We start from the raw sequence: 20,029 nt of genomic DNA, 5'->3' as shown, positions 1-20,029 counted from the left end.
ATAATCTAGCCAAAGCAGATTACTTTTCTAGATCACAACCTTAGACAGTTCTTATTTAAGGCCCATACTTTTTACAAATTTTATCAAAGCAGCAATTTTGTCTGATGCATAATTCAAAGTACCTATTTAAACATGAAGGTCCTAAGGAAAAAAAATCACACCAAAAAAATCTGGTTCGTATTAGAAATAACCAAAACATGTACTGTACATAGACACAAATAAATCCAGAATATATCTAACAGCTTACTTAACAGAAGAGGGCCATTTTATTTATTTAATCTCATCCCTTTTTCTTTCTCTTTGGATAAGGAAAAGTAAATCATTTTTCTCATAATCTCCATTCTGAACTCAAAGTATAATATGTTTTCTATGCACAATTAAAACAAAGCTCTGGCATTATACATAATTTGTTCAAGAAATTACTTTCATCCTTAATATATAAATATAGTATTTTAAATATTCAAAATATAAAATATCAAGGATATGTTCAATAACATGGTTTCAAAAAAGTAATATGCCCCCAAGGGATTTTTAAATGTTTATCTTTTAAGCAACTCATACCACAACAAGATTTTGAAACCAAGATATTTTTAAAAAAGAAAAGAAAGATATTCATAAAATCAGTCAAACTGATATGCTTAGCAGTTTTCAGCTCCAACAGAAGTAATGAATTTGCCTTAAACACTAACATTTGATCTCTGCAAGAAGATTGTATGGATACAAAATGGAAAAACATTATCCTTGGTGGGTATGATCCTTTATGAGTCTTCTTTGGTAACTTCTGATTTGTGCTGACTTCGAAAGTGTTGCTCAAGATTGATGGTCACCTCCCTTTGGAGATTTCTACTGTTGTTTTTTCCAGCTGTGTGGATCCATACGTGTTGAAGAACTTGTTGAGCAGTATAGCGCTTTTTTGGATCAACTACCAGGAGTCGGTTTATCAGGTCCTTTGCAGCTATTAATATCAAAGACAAGTAAATTAATATGATTTTGCTTTGAACAGTTTCATAGAATTGGAAAAACTTAATAAAACTAAAAAAATTAATGTATGGCAACATTGGGCCACAATTTGGAAGGCCAAAATTACAAAAATATTTAATTGCATCAAAAAAGATTCATAGGTAGACTCTGGAAAATCTTTCTTCTGTCTGTCACAATTTTAGAATAAAGTATTAAAATAGTATGAAATAAATGTACTGTACAGTTTCTACTTATAATAAAGGTAAACTTTTCATTCAAAAAACATACAGCAGGAATAAAAAAGCAATGCTTTGCACTGAAAAAGACTAGCAATAAGCACTTCAGATTCCACACAACAAAATTATTATATAGACATATCACAGTTTGACTTTGCTTTTCCATTGTTATGGCTCTATAACAGCGGTTCTCAACCTCTGTGTGACGGCGACCCCCGTCACACGGACGCACCCCCATGCGCGATGCGCATGCATGGCCCTATGCGCGATGCGCATGCACGGCGCCCCCACACACGGCATGCATGCACAGCAGCGCCCCCATGCGCGGTGGCGGCCCGAGGGGGGGCAGATCGCGTTGTTTGGCGACCCCCGTAAAATGGTCGTTCGACCCCAAATGGGGTCGCGACCCATAGGTTGAGAACCGCTGCTCTATAACATCAAGGTTCCATTTTTACTCTTCTCATTGTTCTAAACAAGTACCTTCTAAACAAGTGTTTTATTTTTTTTCCAGGGATTTTAAGCTAAAAATACCAACTAAAAAACTAAAGGGGAAAAATCTTTCTGATAGTTTATACTTATGAATATTCCCTTGTTTACTCATTAATTCACCAAAATACTATGAACATATCCTACAATACAAGATATCTTACAATAATACAATAATCCCTAAATCTCTGCCATAATCCAAATTGCTGCTTCCTTTGATTAGCAGAGAATATTGCCTTCTCTGCTAATAAATCATTTCTTTCCAGCAACCATTCCTTGATATCAGGAATAATATCTCTTTTTCTATTTCTTAATATAATTCTTTTTGTCACCCACTATGATCAATTCAAGCACAATTCCTAATAAACAGACAAATTCTAAAGTTCTGATAGACAATTCCACAGTTATATTAACATCTTTAGCATTTAAGGATTTTCCTATTACTCTACTCATGCTTTAATACACAATCTCAAAATGGCACCAATGATCACTTGTTGATATCATATCATATTTATTGATAATAAAAAATCTCTAGCTTAGAAAATCTGATGTCCAGATTTCAAATATGCTACTTTGGGAGTAAATACACTATTTTAGAATCTAATATACTCTAAATACAACTGAAATACAAATACAATCTTATTATCCATTATGGTTAATCTTAAGTATAATTAATGAATATAAACCAGTGTTATGAACATGATATAGAGTAGATTATTTTTATTAAAGATACTAAAAATTGCAATTTTTCCCAGTTTTAATATTATGACACAAAAACCACACAAACCTCCAAACTCAATATTCTTTGTAGAAGAGAAGCAAGAAAAATGTACAATTTAGAGTGCATCTGCAGTCCATACTCATAATATTAAATGTTTATGTCCACACATTTCACCAAGCTATTTGTTTTGTTTAATTTTAATTTAGTGTGAGATGTGAACTTAATCATTTTGTTTATAAACAATATTTATAGCTTCTGTGTGAATCCAGCTATTTTAACATTCCCCAAATCATATTTAAAACAAGTAAAGATAAACCCAGCTTATGGTTTAGCATTAGGTGTGAATATTTTACTTATGTAATGCTTATACTTCCGCTATTCAAATGGATATCTAGGAAATATACAACCTAGCATAGACATCACCCATGGTTCAACTATATGTATTGTCCTCTAGCTTCTAAAGGTTTAACAGCAATAGCTACACATCTTTCCAGTCTTATGGTGTGTGTGTGTGTATGTGTGTGTGTGTGTATTTAAAAATTAAAACAGCTTTCCAGACTATTATATTAAATATTGACTTTCATGCTCCTTTCATATTCAAAGAATATGAAATAAATATAGGAACCACTATAACCTGTCCCTTCCCACCGAAGTGGTACCTATTTATCTATTTGCATTTGCATGCTATTGAACTGCTAGGTTGGCAGAAGCTGGGGCGAAGACGGGATCTCATCCTTTCCAGACGACAAGGCCAGTGTCACCACCACCTATAGTCAGCAACAACTAACTGAGTAAAATCCACAGGGATTCCTTTACCTTTTACTTTTTACAACCTGTTTAGCCAGCTTACTAAAGGAAGCTTACCAGATGAAATGTTGTCCCAGTATGGAGAGAGAAATTCATAATGTCCAAGCTGTATAATTTGAAATAACTCCTCCTGATCTCGTTCATGACTTCGGAATGGAGGGAAGCCACAAAGTAAAATATAGAGTATTACACCGGTAGCCCATATATCGACTTCTAAACCATAGCCTAAGCGAGAGACAAAAATTGACATTGGTAAGTGATTTAATTTTTTACTTTCGTATTTTACAACAGTGTTTCTCAACCTTGACAATTTTAAGGCATGTGGACTTCAACTCCCAGAATTCCACAGCCAGCAATGCTAGCTGTGGAATTCTGGAAGTTGAAGTCAACATGCCTTAAAATTGTCAAGGTTGAGAAACACTGTTTTAGAATGTGAATAAAATATCAGAATAAAATCAGTAAATTCCTTACGTCTTAGGTCACATGCAACTCTAAATATATTTAATAATCTCCTAATCATCCTAAACTTAATCAAGCATGATGAGGGCCCATTATTATCACCAGTTCTGGCTTATACTTATACACCAGCAGCTGCTATTATAAATAAAGCTGTCAGCCTTATCAGGAAATATGACCAGATCAGCTAATTCTACTTTATTGTAAGACTACATTAACATATTCTTGCAAATTTGAAGAGAAGAGACCTTTTCTGAGTTTCTATTTAGACAGCTGCTCATTTCCTTAATTACCGTATTTTCCAGCATATAAGACCATTGGGCGTATAAGACGACCCCCAACTTTTGAGAAGATTTTCATGGTTTAGCAAGTCATCTTATACACCGGAAAATACAGGTGCTTTAACTTTCTAATAAAAGTAATGTAAGTCCTAAACACATTAGCATTTCATTATATTTCATCACTTGTTCCTGATCTGCTGAAAACAAATGTAGCTGGGTAACATCCCATAATAAGCATGGGGGTGCACTTGTGAACTTTGCAGTATATGAGGAGGACTAAAGGATAGCGGGAGGGGGGGAGGAAAGCAGGTCGCGGCGCTAGCCAAGCCCAGCTGTCCAACAGGTAGAGACTTTGGATCCATTTTCTCCAAATGGATCTGAAAACACCCTCTACTCCCACTTGCCCGACCCCCAAGGCTGCCCAGGCCGGGTGGGGCTGGCAAAGGCAGCGCATCCTAAAGTCCGTCGGTGAAGGCACCTGCCAGACTGCAGGCAGATCGCTCTGTCATCTGTGCAGCGAGAGCATCAGCCACGGCAGCAAGTTGCCAAAGAAGCGGCCGAGCAAGGAGGAGGAAACGCTGAGCGTCTGTCCGTCGGGGTCCCAGGGCTTCTGGCGCTCAGCACGACGGCACCGGGTGTGGTCAACCCCGAGGAAGCGGCACCCTCTGTGCAGGCGCCAGCTCCTACCAGCTGCTCCTGCCGGCCACTCAAGCAGAGGTGGTGGCGGGGGGGTTTCCCCGGGGGAGGAAAAGCCCCGCTCGCACCACCTTCCTCCACCGCTCTAGACTGGACACGATCCCTGCCCCACCCACCACTCTAGACTGGGGGGTGGACGCTTCTGCGAAATCGCTGGCCTTCTGCGAGCGCTGAGCAGCACTTCAGCAGCAAGGGGGGCGGAGGCACTTCTTCTCGGGAAGCCCCCACCGCTGACCCAACACGGACATTCTTACTTGGCTGGCTCTCCGCCAGCGCTCCTCTCCCGCCATTGGTCCACCAACGCTCCAACCTCGCCCCTTCCTCCCGGCTGTTTCTCGGAGGGACACTTTTCTAGGGCTATTTGGCTGCATGGGACTCTTAAACTCTCATCCAGACAGCCAATCCCCCACCAAGGGGTGAGGAGCATGGGGTGCAGGATACGGGGGAGCTTGCTTTGATGTATCATATTTTCCGGTGTATAAGACGACCCCCAACTTTTGAGAAGATTTTCATGGTTTAGAAAGTCGTCTTATACGCTGGAAAATATAGTAATACTATCAAATAAAACTCAAAGACTACATAATCCAATTGCACTCCCGTAGCATACAAATTCCTACTTTTTCAGGAAAAGAAAAAACAATTCCTAAAGTTTATCCCTATTCCCATTTCTGTACCATCCCTTTGTGCATTTTCAGACATGCATTCCTGGAGACAATCCAGCACTCCTCAACAATTACCAACAGAAAGGGACAACTGAGCAGCAAGAGATCAAACTGACAACTCTGTAATATAATACAAAAGAATACACTGAGGCCAAATTCATAGTGTTGTAAGAATATACAGCATAAAAGAACAACCTAGGCCTCATTCATACATCCACGGTGTTATAAGAACATCTACTTGGATAACAGCTAAGCAATAATAATAAAACAAGATTAATCAAATGCTTGCATAACTTAATATAAAGATTTTACAAAAAATTGTATTGACCATTCTCAGCAAGTATTTCAGGAGCAACGTAAGTTGGAGTTCCACACACAGTGAATATTGGTCTGGTCACCTGCTTTGCAAGACCAAAATCTGCTAATTTCAATGTGGTAGTTTTATCTGGATTACGCTGAACCTGAGCAGGAAAATCAAAATTAGACAGAAATCATTAGTGTGAATTGCAGGCTTAACTATCAATTGAAAATTACACAATGGATCTCTATTGCTACAAAACTAGTGGGATAGAACCTATCCCAGGGCAGCCTATGGGCTGGATGCCTATGGGCCGGATGCGTCACGCGCAGATCATACCTACCCCAGCTCTGCAAAGGCAAAAAATGTTGCAATCATGTGATCTATCCTATCTAACTGCCTATCACAAATAAACAGGTATTGATTTGAACTGCTATGATGTAGCAATTGGAGTAGTTCAAAGGTTTTAATGGGCTGGGCTAATTAAATATCTACAGAAATCCACCTCTTTTGCTATACAGGTAGTCCTCAGCTTACAACCATTCATTTAGTGACCAAAGTTTCAATGGCACTGAAAAAAATTACTTTCAACTGTTTTTCATACTTACAACTCTTGCAGCAACCCTACGGTCACATCTTCAAAATTCAGGTGCTGGGCAACTGGCATGTATTTATGACTGTTGCACTGCCCTAGAGTCATTTGATCACCTTCTGTAATCTTCCCATTAGCTTCAGACAAGCAATCAATGGGGGAAGTCAGAATCACTTAATGACTGTATGATTTGCTTAACAACTCAACTGTGGCAAAAATGTCATAAAATGGAGCAACAGAAATGTTGGGCTCAATTGTGGTCATAAGTTGAGGACTACCTGAAGTTTCTTGAGTAAGAGGGCACTGTTGCAATAGCTACCTCTCAGTGACACTTTATGCTGCCTCAATTGAAAAGAATCCTGAAAAAAATATCAAGGAATTCTTTGGAAGTTGGTTTCAGAATATGCAGTGATATGTTGGATGAATCAATGATGAGAAATAGTATAAGACAAGTGATGATCTATGTCTCAGATGCCTCTAACCTATGTTAAGAAGTGCCCACTTTGATTTTTTTTCTGAATAACGAACACTGGAGGAATTTTGATAAATTAAGCTGAATGAAATTTTATGAGCCACTGCAATCCTCCCAATGCCGCTTAAATGAATAAAGCAGTCCACCTTTCATTTTCTTTTTTGATTTCTTTGGACATGGTTTCAATATATCTCCTGAACACTTGTATGAAAATTTATTAAAAAAGAAGGCACGTAAATCTGCATGTCTACGAACTGATGAGCTATCAAGTGACTTCAATGAACACCTCTAAAGATACATGCCTTCTATACAGAAGTTACAACAGACTCACATTTTTCTCTGCTATTACCTCTAGCCACACAAGATGGCAACATAATATTGCCAGATCCATGTAAAATTTTGCTATGCGTCTATCCATTCCATTTCTTCAATACACTGAAGCTTCTTTATACACCGCAAAATATTGTTAAGGTCATCAGAGAAATTAGTCACATTTCACTTTTGTATTGTTTTACAGAATAGTTTTGTAAAATCTATTTACCAGTTTTGAAAAGGGGGGTTTACTCTGCAGTTATTTTTTTTTGTTTTAATGTATTAAAGTTGAATTACATCTAATGCAAATCAGTCGTTCCTTTTCTCAAGAAAGTACTCCCAAGCTTTCTTAACCAGAGAAATTTAATCAATTCAATCAATCCAAATTCCTAGACTAACCCTTAAGGGGATAGGGACAATTGTACCAATTCCACACATTTTGTATACTCCTGTGCTAGACCACTTGTTCATATGCACCAAAATAAATTAAATAGCAACTGTTTCAGTTTATCAGAAGGCACTGCAATGTATTTTGCAATTCTTACCAGAAGATTTTCAGGCTTGAGATCTCTGTGAACAATATTCTTGCTGTGGATATAGACGAGAGCTTCGCACAGATCTGTTATCATGAGAGCAGCGTCATGTTCTGTGAATTTCATACTTTCTATAATGGCATCAAATAAGTCACCACCAGGGACATATTCCATGATTAAGTGAATTTCTTCTTCAGTTTCAAATACTTCAATCAAGCTTACAATGTTGGGATGGGAGAGGCTCTTGATGATCAAGATTTCATTTTCTAGCATATCCTCCTTTCCCTTCAGCTTTGATTTGTCAATGATTTTCATTGCAAAAATCTGATTGGTGCTTCGATGGTGACACTCCATCACAACAGCGAAGTTCCCATCACCAATAGTTCTGCCAATTGCATAGTAATTCTCCACATCTGTTCTGCTAGAAACATTGTGACTCAATTTTACATCACTGGACTTATACATTTTTTTCCCTTCTTTGTTGATTTTAAGTTCTTCCTCCCTTTTGTGATTAACATGTTCATTCTCCCCCTGCTCCATTTTCTCATCTCCAGTATTTCCTTCTTTTAATTTCTGTACCTCTTCTTTTTCTCCCTGAATTTTTGTTTGCTTCTCTCTAGCAGCCTGAGAACTTTTTATTAACCAACAGCTCTGATTCATTCTAGAACATTTTCTATGTTCCTTCTTTAGCTCATAGGTATCTCCTACTATGGTGTGCTGGCTTTCTAATGGCTTTGCCTTCATTATTCCTAATTCTTCATTGTGGTTCTGCAGGATCTGATCTCTGTCAATACTTCTTTTTTGCCTCTCAAGATCTTTACTGGTATGACTATGTGAAGTTGTCCATGTACTCTGACAACCAGCTTCCTTCCATGTAATTTCATCTTCTTGTACTGAGTGTTCTGATAATTTCCTGCAACTTCTCAATTTTGCAGGCTTTTCAACATGGTATCTCTTACACGTTCTTACATTCAAGTCTCTTTTCTCAAATGGAAAATCATCCTGACTTTCTTTTTGCAATTTTTGTCTCAGCTGTCTTTCTCTTTCACATTTCTCACATCTGATAATGTTATCTGAACTTTTTTCAATGTCACTTTCAGAATTTCTCTCTACATTAAAATATTCTGCAATGTCTTTAGGTTTTCTAGTAGATTTCGCATCATGTCCTCCATTCCAGTTGTCTCTTATCCATCTCTTTTTGGGCCTCAATTTCTCCTCCTGTCTGATTCTGATATGAGCTTTTATGTCATGTTTGTTAAATAGTTTCGGAGACATGATATCCATGCATTTGCTAGCAACTGTGGGTTCAAGGCTCTTTTCTAACTTAGACATTTTTTCATGCATTCTGTGTTTGGGCTTCTGAGCTTGTTCCCAATTTTCTGAAGCCCTAGTAAGAGGAGTATAAGGGTTATCAGGATAAAGTTCTTGGATTGCCATTTCAAGAGTTTTCAAGGTTAAGTGTTCCTTTCCCATAGCTATAAATACATCACCCTCTCTAAAGAAATCAGAAACACTTCTGATTTCCCTTCCCTTTAAATTGTATAATTTTCTCACACGATCATTCTTCCACCGTGGAAATCCCAAGGCTTCTGAGATGTCAGCAATCAGCTGTTCAAATGTTTGAACAGAACGCCGATTTAAAAGCAATGTTATCTTCCTGATTGCATGCCCACAGGGCTTCACTACTGTGACAATCCTTGGCTTTACTGGGCTGTTCTCAGAATGGATAGTGTGGAAACCAGTCTGAAGATTTATAAAAGGAGAACTGAAACCATTTCTACCAAAGTAAGGCTTTCCATAACCTCCACGGACAATTGGTGGGCAAGTATCTTGTAGTCTTCTCTCAGTCACACTTGATCTCATGCAGCTTAAAGTGTGATCAAAAATTCCTCGATGTTCTGCAGCAAAAGAAAATAAGCAAATTTAGGAACTAGGACAGAAATCTTACCATTAATGTTTATAGCATATCTTCTACCTGTGCTGGCTGGAGAAATAAAGATATTCCAGATTAATCAATATTATAAAATAAAAATATTTTTGATGAATAAGTTAAAGAACAGGATTTTTTGATGAAAATACAAAAAAAAAAACCCAATATAATTAACAGTTAAGTGTTTTTGGAGTATCCCAAATTGCAAATCCAAAAATATTTTTTTTTAAACTATTTTCTCAAAAAAAAAAAAAGCTTTTATCATAACATAAAATTCATCAAGCATATATATTCTTTATTATAAAAACATTTTGCTCATTTTTCTTATTTAAATATGACTGTGATCAAACTATAACATAATCCCAAGAAACAAGTAGATAGCTACAATACAAAAGAAAAACAGTCAAATTATATATCCATGTATCTTGGTTCAAAAATTACGTTTTGACAGGGAAACCGAAATTCCCCATGAATTTTCTCTAAATGGACAAAACTCATTTTCCAATAGGAAAAAATGTGAAAACCTCATATAAAATGAATTCATATAAAGTAATACATTGAACAAGTAGAAAAAAAGACTCCTACAATTTCAAACAAGCAAGATAGGATTGTCTTCACCTCATTGAGAACTAGACTCTTCTAAAAACATTATATACTCGCTTCATTTCCTAGTTAATGGAAAGGAATTCAGTTTCTTCCATCTGATGTATACCCTTACAAGGGGGATTTTAAAAAAATAATTAAGTTCCATCTAAAACCTAGTCAGTCACTTTTGTTTACCAACTGTGTTTCTTCCTTTTAGGATAATCTCAATCAAATACCAATCATCAACTGCTTTAGTATTTCCAGTGAGCCTGATAAACTTTTATTATAACCTTGGAAAATATTTCTTCTTTAAAAAGTCTTTTTTCATTTACTCAGATGTTTAGTTGGAAAATGAGAAAGAGAGAGATCTTTCTCTCCTCATTTTCCAACTAAACATCTGGGTAAAGTGAAAAAGACTTTTTAAAGAAGAAATATTTTCCAAGGTTATAATTCTCCCACTTGTTATTCTTTTGCCGGGGTATCAAAATAGTCATAGTGCAGTCTTGCTGGACATCACCTCTCATTCCTCTTATCAGTCTTCCAATCTCTGACACAAAGCTTTTAAATCAAATATGTTCATATTACTTAGCCAAGAACTCTAAGATGAAATTGACTAGTTAGTCATTTAGGTGTATTCTTATTTCTTTCATTATGCAATGAAATTGTTATTAAGCTTCTACCATGCTTAACACACATAAAATGTAATATGCTCTAAGTTACACACACAGAAAGAGAGAGAGACACTGAGATTTCCAATCCACTTTATCAGGAATCCTAATTGGTGCCTGCTGCACTTTGTACAACTGCACGTAGTCCTCACTTAACAACCAAAGTTATGTGGACCTCCCAAAATATACTTGCAACCCAAAGTTACAGCCAATATAATGCCCTACAATCACACACCCTTACGATCAATCATAGGAATGCTGCAGTGCTTTCCCACCTATCTCTCACTTCCATTCCCCACACTGGGTTCCCACAGGCCTTTGTTTGCTTTCCACCCCATTGAGCCCCTCCTCACTTAACTTCCATAGATCTCCAGAATTCAGATGGTTGGAGTAGAGAAGGAGGACAGGCCACTAGGTTGGGGTAGGAAAGGAGGACAGGCCACAGGGCATGATCCTGGAAACGGCCACCATTTTTCAAGCAGCCATATTAAACTGTGACCACTTGGAAAATGGTGGTCACATCCAGGAGTGTGGCAGGCATCCCAGCATCGGAGAACCTTGCTTTACTTTGCTAACACAACTTCTGCAGCATTCCAGGGCAATTCGCAAATAAACCTGTTTGGTGATCTATGACAGACACTTGCAGATACAGAAATTTTATTATACACATTAGAAAACTACAACATTACATTACTTTTTGACATAATCGCCATTCAAACTGAGACACTTGTCATAACATCTTACAAGGTTTGAAATTCCTCAGTAGTCACTCAGCGCCAAACTTGGGCTATAGGGGAAGTGTGATCAAAAACATCCCAACGGAACTGCTTCAAAAGTTCTTGGGTGCATCTAGCGGTGTGCAGGCGAACATTATTGTGAATCAACACCACACTGGAAGTGGTACCATAGAAGATCCTGCCAAATGTGAAGATCCAAAGGAGTACTGCTAGTGAAGTTCAAGGAGTGTGGTTCGACCATCAATTCAGAAGTCTACTGTGAAACATTACAAAAACTCAGACAAGCCATCCATAACAAGTGTCGGGGCATGCTGACTTCCGTTGTGGTGTTGGTTCATGATAATACTCACCCGCATACCACTAGAAGCACCCAAGAATTTTTGAAACAGTTCCATTGGGAAGTTTTTGATCATCCCATGGCCCAGATTTGGCAACAAACAACAACTACTAAGGAATTTCAAACCTTGTAAGACATTATAACAAGTTTCTCAATTTGAATGGCGATTATGCCAAAAAGTAATGTAAAGTAGTTTTCTAATGTGTACAATAACAGTTCTGTATCTGCAAGTATCTGTCATTGATAACCAAATGGAGGTTTATTTTCGAATTGCCCTTTAACCAAACAAGTTTGGATATCCTTTGGAATTTATCAATTTGACCAAGATACTATAAAAATCACTCACATCTAAAGTAAAAGTTAATGGCATATTTTGTCCTACTTTCCCACTATTCAGATGCCCACACCTTCCTCCTCTCCTTTAAATCTCTAAATTCTGGGAGAAGAGAAAAGAGAAGCATACCAGGGCCTCCTTCAGATGGGAAAGGATATATGTGCATTTGTGTGCATCTGTACGTCTTCCCTTTCCAAAAAGCCAAAATCAAGCCTGTGTCACTTTCCTCCTATGCAGACTCCAGCAGATATTTTTCTTTAGAATTGTAATTATTTACTGCTAAAATTATATATTATGCTTTCTTTTTTCTCTATTTTCTCATTTTTTTAAAAAAAAGCAATGTTTGTGTGTTTTTTATTTCCTTGAAGATATACATATTTTTATTTTTGTGCTTTCTTATTTTTGTCATTATTTAAAAAAACAATAAAAGAATAAATTTTTAAAAATGCCTTCAATCTCCTATTCCTTAAAACTAAATTATTCAGTTTAACTTGGAAGACCAATGTATAATGTGTACATATCAGACTGTACAATCAGGAGAGAAAAATAGGTAGGCATTAACGGATGTATTATATTATCAGATGGAAACAAAATGTGATTACACTAGTCCTTTTACAGCAAATGGATTTTACACTGGCATTATTTACATACGCTTTAGGAAGATAAGCTTGCCCTCTTATTCTAGCTCAGTTAGTGGAAAATACATAAAGTTATTCAAGGATTACTAATGTTTATGAATTATAATGGGGAAATAGCATACACAGATAAATTTGGGAACCCAAGTATATTTTTACTGCACCAAACATTGTATATTTGGCACAATTAATTTAACAGTTGTATTCTTGTATGCTAAAGGTTCGAATGCACATTTGCAATACTTAGTGAAAATATTCTGTGCAAAACTTCCAAAGGAAGTTTTTTATGTAGTAGTCTTAGGTCAGGTGGTTTCCAATAATGAATTATAGTGAAGAAAATCATGAACTGAACTCCTTAATTTGAAAAATGGTTCTAAGAATCTCTCAAATGTGTCATCTCCCACATTTATACGTAAACTCTTAAACTAATTATACTAATTATGTTGGCAAAATTTTAGGCATTTGGAAACTATGTAGACCGTGTTAGCTCTCTATGGAGCCCATGTTAAGGCAGCAAAATGAGTGATTTGTCCCTCACCCATGTGGCAGCGACCTGGAAGCAGGACTATTTTGTCCTGCCTCTTGTGAATGATCTAAAATGGTGGCTGTTTTTGAAAAGCCACCATGTAGGTGAGGATCAAATTGGTCCATTTTGCTTCCCTTGCATGTTAAGGTAGTAAAATAAAGCGATTTGTCCCTTGGTAGCACACGCGATTCTGGAATGATAACAACTACTACTGAGTACACAAGCTTATTTCTTCCCATAGGCCACTTAAAAATGAAATAGTAATTCAAAATTATTATAGTCCTCGAAGTCTCCCAGACTTAACTGTATTTTATAATACACTACATTATTACAAAGTATAAGAAGTCTTATTCAGCATAAAAACTGCTTGAGTGATAGACAATTCTAAGAACTATTGGAAATCTCCAGTCTGCTTACATGTAAACTGCATGCATTAGCATCAAAGTCTAATAAAATAGGATTACATTATAAAGCCAGGAAACTTTCCCAATTTCAATTTGCAATGGAGTAAATTAGTTTAGGTAAGATAAACAACTTTCAGTCACTGTAGAAAACCACATATAATTCAATAAACTTAGATAAAGGGACAGATTAATTTTCTGAAGCCAGGGCTTAGGCTTTGTTGTACATATATTTTAAACAAGGATTGTTTTAATCAGTTTGAGAAAGCATTCAGCCATCCAGCAAACTCTTCAATGTCCCAATGATTTAAAACAGGATCAGTTTCTAAAACAGTCAATTTAATTCCTAGCAGTATCCTACAGTTAATTACATTTACTTTTGCTGGAATGGCACCAAAGTTAGATCATTTTTGAAAACACCATTATTCTATGTGGATGCTTGAAAGAATCATGAGCTAAGATGTAATGCTACGGCTAAGAGGAATTATTTCATTATAATGGATTATGTAAAAAGATATCCTCCATTTCTTTTCTTTCTGATATGTTGTTATAACTGAATTGTTATTCTCAACATTATTCTTTATAATACAAAAAAATGTTAGTGTACAGGTAATCCTTGATTTACTTATGATCACAATGGGGACTGGAACTTCCATCAATAAGTGATGCAATCATTTAAGTCAGTTGCACCCAATTTTACAACTTTTTCCATTGTCGTTAAACAAATTAGACAATCATTAAGCAAATCATGTGGTTATTAAGTGAATTTGGTTTCTGCCGTTGACTTTGCTTGTTGAAAGCCTCCTGGAATTTTCGCAAATATTGATCATGTGATCCTAGGATGTTGCAACCATCAAAAATACATGTCAGTTGACAAGTGCCCAAATTCTGATCATGTCCATGGAGTTGTTGCCATATTCATAAGTATGAGCAATGCTTTTTTGTAAAAAAAAATAAAAAGGTGCCGAAACTCACACATGTCATACAACCCCTCCTTGCCTACCCTACCAAAAAGGGTGCCGGAACTCCGTTCTGTGCGTTCTATGACAAACAAAGCCCTGAGTATAAGGATCAGTCACAAGTCACGTTTTCCAACCTTATCATAACTTCAAATAGTTGTTAAATAAATGATTGTAAGTCAAGGACTATCTGTTGGTATATCAGAACTTCAATTACCTTGTTAAAAATATACGGAAATAAAATACAGTATACAGGAAGCAAATATGCCTTAGTAACATTATATTTCCATGCACATACATGCACACACATACATACAAATATTCTGTCAACAAAATAATAAAATTAAAAGTACTTTTAATATTCATTGACGTTTAAACAAGAAAGATGGTTATTAAGTATGTGAATCTTTATGATCATGGCTGAGTTCACAAAGAACATTTGGATTAAAAGGAAATTTGATAGTTAGTGATTCAATTTGTTGTGAGAATCTTATTAAATAAACTAAGCTACGGTAGAAAGCCTTAATCTGTTTAGGCATAGCAAATGTATTTGATCAAACCAAATTTAGAGTTTAGCATGCTATGAATCCAGTCACAGACTGGACTTTCACTACTGAATCACAGGATAAAAATTATTTGCCTTTATATTTTCGAAAGAAATATGGCATGGGATATACGAAAACAAAAGCTGAACATTCAAGAAAGAGCGTCTTTAAGAATTTGTAACAGCCTCCAACTCTGTCTTTCAGATATCTTTCTTTCAGATCCTATTAATTCCTATTCAAGCAGAGGAACTTTGTTAGTATCATTTTGAGAGTCATAGAAATTAAAGACCTACTTCTCAAAGCAGAAGAATTAAAAAATTTGTTCTAAGGAATCCTGGACTTAAACCCAGCTTCAGTTTGGATAAAGGGAAAATTAGATAGGTATTTGAAATGGAATTGTGATAACGTTGTAGATCACAGGTGTCAAATTCGCCACATCACATGACATGTCACGATGTATCATGATTCTTTTTGCCCACGGGCCAGCAGTTTGACACCCCTGTTGTAGATTAACAAATTCTAGCCCATAGAAATCCTTTGCCATAATAAATGTATTAAGCCCACTAATGCCACTTGACTCTTGAATCATAATGCAGTCACATAAAGAGCAGGATAAAACAAAAGCAAAGGGAAGAAAACAAACACAACAAGAGAATATTAGAAGCAAGTAAAAAAAAAACATTCTGCAGTCTCACATATGAGTACAACTGACGCAATATTTATCATTTTTAACTGAATAGGTAGACATAGTAAATCAGCTGATCAGCTCTTTTTTTTTCTTTTATAAGAGCCTTGGAATGGTGCTTAACACTTTATAAAGGCACTTCCAGACATTATATAATATTGAGCCTCCTCTCTCACACTTACATGACCACACTTTGGGCACTTGGCAAAAGGCTAACATTTATGACTGTTTGCACCATTCCATGGTCACATGATCACAATTTGTTATGTTTTTTTGTTTGTTTGTTTGTTTGTTTTTGCTGCTTTCTGGCAAAAAATATCCTATTTGGAAGAAGAGGTTTGCTTAACATCCTTCATGTTTGTTTAATGACTGATTTTCTTAGCAAACATGGTGATGTGCTTAAAAATCATTGTATAAATTGTCGGAAAAATGGACTTGGTCATATGGGTGCTTTGGCTTACAATGCAACAACTTACAATTGGATTTCTAGTCCCAGTTGTGGATGTAAGTCAAGGACTACTTTTATACTTCAAAACTGTACTCCGTAACTATGCTTGTATCAAAATCCAAATAATGGCTTGCAACTAAATTTCAAACCATATTTGCAAATGGATCAGATATACTGGCAAAATTTATTTTGAAGAAAATGATTTAAAAAAATACCCTTCGAATGCAAAATACAATAGCTGACAGTTAATTCAGAAAAATACAACAGTTAACACATCCTTTGACATTATAATCTGAAGGAAATAAAAGTGAATTCAATTATAGAAATGACTTAGCATTACTAATTTGTACCAAACTTTCATGAGTCCTACTTCTGAATAATAATAATCACTTCAAACACATAGTTTGGCATTAGACTGCCCAAATTTTGAAGGATACACAGATTTTGTGCGTGCATCTAAATTACTTAGATATATATATAATATATAATGAAATAAGAGTTAAATTGGACAGCTTTTTCAGTACTAAGAGAGATGTAAGAACTAGGAAATAGTTCTGGTTTTAGAAAGCGTTTGATCGTTTGAAAAATGATTTAAAATGATTTAATTTGTTTTAAGATCTTTTTTATAACAAAATCTATTAAATCATTAAAAACAGTAAAAAAATTAACTAACTATTATACAATTCCATATTTTTGGGGTTTTTCCATTTGTGAAATGCAAAATGAATGAAATAGGAAATCTAAATTTAACATATTATCTATAGGCAACTGGGATAATTAGTGGTTACTCTTACAACTACAGCCTAGATTTGATTCTACTATAAATATAATAGAATAGAAAGACTTAAAACTGAGTGAAGTTGATATCTGTTTTTTGGAAGCCTCTGATAGCAAGGGCTGACCAAATTTTAATAAAATTAGAATGAAGTACACCAACATTTTTTTAAAAAAATCTTAAAAGAACTCTAAAAAATATAAAACATATTACCATTACTAAAATACAGAAATAGTAAAAAAAATTAATTAGCTATTACAATTGTAAGCTATTTCCTATCTGTACATTTATTACTATATGTAACCATTATTAAAAATGTAAAGCTATTAAGTCACAGGTTTAAAATTCTGCCATAAGAATCCATAACATTCTAATCTAAACAATAGAGATTATATAAAGTTGCAATAAACAATGATGGTATCAAGCAGAATTTAGCTATTCTCCTAGAAATCATATGTACTGTAAGAGTCTGCTAACAGAACAGTATCTATTTTATTATGTCTGAGAGTCAAAAGAGATGCAATTATATCTTTATATCAATCTGAATAAAAAGGTAGCAAAGAAGAGCATGTGCTATCAATTTAATTTCTTCCAAAAATATGGGCACAGATAAACTTGAATATAGTTAAGGTATTCTTTGTTTTAGAAGCAGAATACTAGTGATTTATCTGGCTATTGCTAAGGGTTTCCTAAACATGCCAAACTGTAGATTTTGGAATATTTTAAGGTGCTTTTAGGTCAAATAAAAAATCTGCTGTTTCTTTTCAACAGAGTTTTCTTATAGCTAACTGAAATGAAATACTGGGTGGAAAATCCACAAAAAATTTAAATTAGCTATGAAGGGGCAAGGTTATCTTGCAAAGTTAAAAAATCCGTAAGTCTTTCGTGAAGACCAGTTTGAGCCAACATCTCTAACAGAAAATTATACTTTGGTCTCTAATGAAATCAGTTTTAGTCTTATTAAAAAAAACTAGAAACATCTAGAAAGCTAGAAGAGAACCCTTGGAATTTTGATTGGACTATTGCTTTAGGAGACAGCTATAGCTAAGATCAAGCAAAACAATCTATAGCTTTTTAGATGGAAAAGAAAAACCTTTCTATGAAACCCTTCATCTGAAGTTTTCTAAAAGCTAAAAATGTAAGTGCAGTTTAAAATAAACCATATAAAGTAGAATAAAATCAAACAATTTAAGCCTGAAGAAATAACAAATATATAGCATCTCCATAATAACTAATTGCAGGTAATTTGTTCTATGCAAAAGAATAAACAAACAAACTTCAAACTTTCTTATTTGCTTTATAACATACTATATTTTTATCTGATGCCCATGAACTTGAGTTTAGTTATAATTTTCATTTAACTTATTATGATTTCCATTGTATAGTAGCAAGTTTGGAGAAATAGTATAATATATACAGTTTAAGTAAAGCAGGTTCCTATATGTCAAGATCTTTATGTAGAGCCTACATGAAGAAGACACAGGCATGGAATGGCTGCCAGTTTCATTGCCCAATGACATTTCTCCAACAGACATAGACTTAAGTCTGTGGAAGACTTAAAAGAATTAGATTTTTTTCTATCTTAACAGAAAAAACTCCCATTTTTATATTTTACAAAGCAACAATCCAATATTGGTAATACTGAATTATAGTGGATATACCCTAAGTATATATGGCAACATATATACTAAATCAGTTGCCCTGGTGGAACAAATATTTATGTAGTTTGGGGATTGTTTTTTACAACTTGCAATATGCAATCCATCAGAAATAGGCAATAGCCCATCCTGAAATTTAAGTTTATTACCTAAACCTTTCCTAATCTCATATCCTCCAAATGTATTTGATTACAACATCCTTCATTCCCAGACAATACGTTAACAGGAAGGGATGGGAGCTGTTTCCTTAGACATCTAAAGGACAACAGATTTGGAAAGGGTAATCTATTTGCCAACACAGGTTGATTCTGGACAATCCCTGCATGCAGTCAGTCCCAGACACCAGAAAAAAATAGATCTAATCCTTTTTCGAGAACAGAAGATTGGTAAAATACAGCTAAAAGCAAACAGGTAGCAGCCAATACTGGAATAATTAAACAGGATTCATCCTCCAGTACCACTTTTAAACATCTGAAATACATTAATCCAGCTGTCCCTACGATGTTGACTATTTTCTCTGCATTCCCATTAAGAATGAGAAAACAGCTTGAGCGCGTTTTTGTTGTTGTTGTTGTTGTTTTGTAGAAGTATATCATGAAAGTTGTTATAGATAAAATCCGTCAACATCTGTTATCTTTGTTTTTCCAGCAATAAACCTCCCAAAGTCTCCACCTCACCAGAAATCTTCGCGGTAGTTCCTTGCCTCTCCAGATGCCCACCGCCAAGTCAAGGGGGTCAAATGCGGCAGTAAGCCTCTCTTCTGCTATGCCCTCCCCCCACCCACCCCTCCATCCCTAGAGAGGAGCCGTCCAAAATAATACAGAATACCAGACCTGGGTGAAAAGACAACTCAGACAAAGAAGGGGGTTGCAAAGAAAGGAAGTAGGCGGGCGGCGATGCACCCAGGTACGTTTTTTTCTGGGCACGTTTTCCGATATCTGGGACTGAATGTTATAAACAGCCCAGATAAGGCAGGAACAATTAGAAAGGAACGCGGGGAAATGCCACGCAAGATTCGAGGCTGGGGGCTGTACAAGGGAAAAGTAAGGGAGATAGCCCCCGTTATCTTGGCGGGAGAAGTGTGGGTCAAGAGAGCAAAGCCTCCCAAAGGAGCGCAAAGTTTTTTTCCGCCGCGAGGGCCCACTCACCGGGATGACGGGGGTAGGGGCAGTTACAGGAACCCCCCGGCCCCGCTGCGTGATGCAAGGGAGGTGGCGCAGCAGCAGGCATGGTCCTCTCCGTCCTGACTTCTCTGACTCGGAATACAGTGGCGACAGTGGCAGACTGAAGGAGG

General features: G+C 36.0%; 1 protein-coding gene across 2 annotated transcripts; it reads right to left on the bottom strand.

Annotated features, from left to right (window-relative positions):
• Nucleotides 1-247: 247 nt before the first annotated feature.
• Nucleotides 248-20,012, bottom strand: DCLK3 (doublecortin like kinase 3). 2 transcript variants are annotated; one of them, XM_039336901.1, is made up of 5 exons: nt 19,884-20,012; nt 7,525-9,410; nt 5,634-5,766; nt 3,268-3,435; nt 248-955 (listed from the first exon to the last, which is right to left on the bottom strand). In XM_039336901.1, the coding sequence occupies exons 1-5, from the start codon at nt 19,963-19,965 to the stop codon at nt 759-761; spliced, it is 2,466 nt and encodes an 821-aa protein (XP_039192835.1). In that variant the 5' UTR covers nt 19,966-20,012; the 3' UTR covers nt 248-758. The 2 variants fall into 2 exon arrangements, with proteins under 2 accessions (XP_039192835.1, XP_039192836.1); XM_039336902.1 differs by lacking the exon at nt 19,884-20,012 and adding an exon at nt 19,413-19,452.
• Between the last annotated feature and the right edge of the window lie 17 nt (nt 20,013-20,029).

The sequence above is a fragment of the Crotalus tigris genome, unplaced genomic scaffold (assembly GCF_016545835.1).
Source record: "Crotalus tigris isolate CLP2741 ecotype Arizona unplaced genomic scaffold, ASM1654583v1 scf7180000017666.379230911805:20528666, whole genome shotgun sequence".
NCBI lineage: Eukaryota > Metazoa > Chordata > Lepidosauria > Squamata > Viperidae > Crotalus > Crotalus tigris.
The sequence above is the reverse complement of the archived record's forward strand: the minus strand, read 5'-3'. Positions and strand labels throughout refer to the sequence as shown.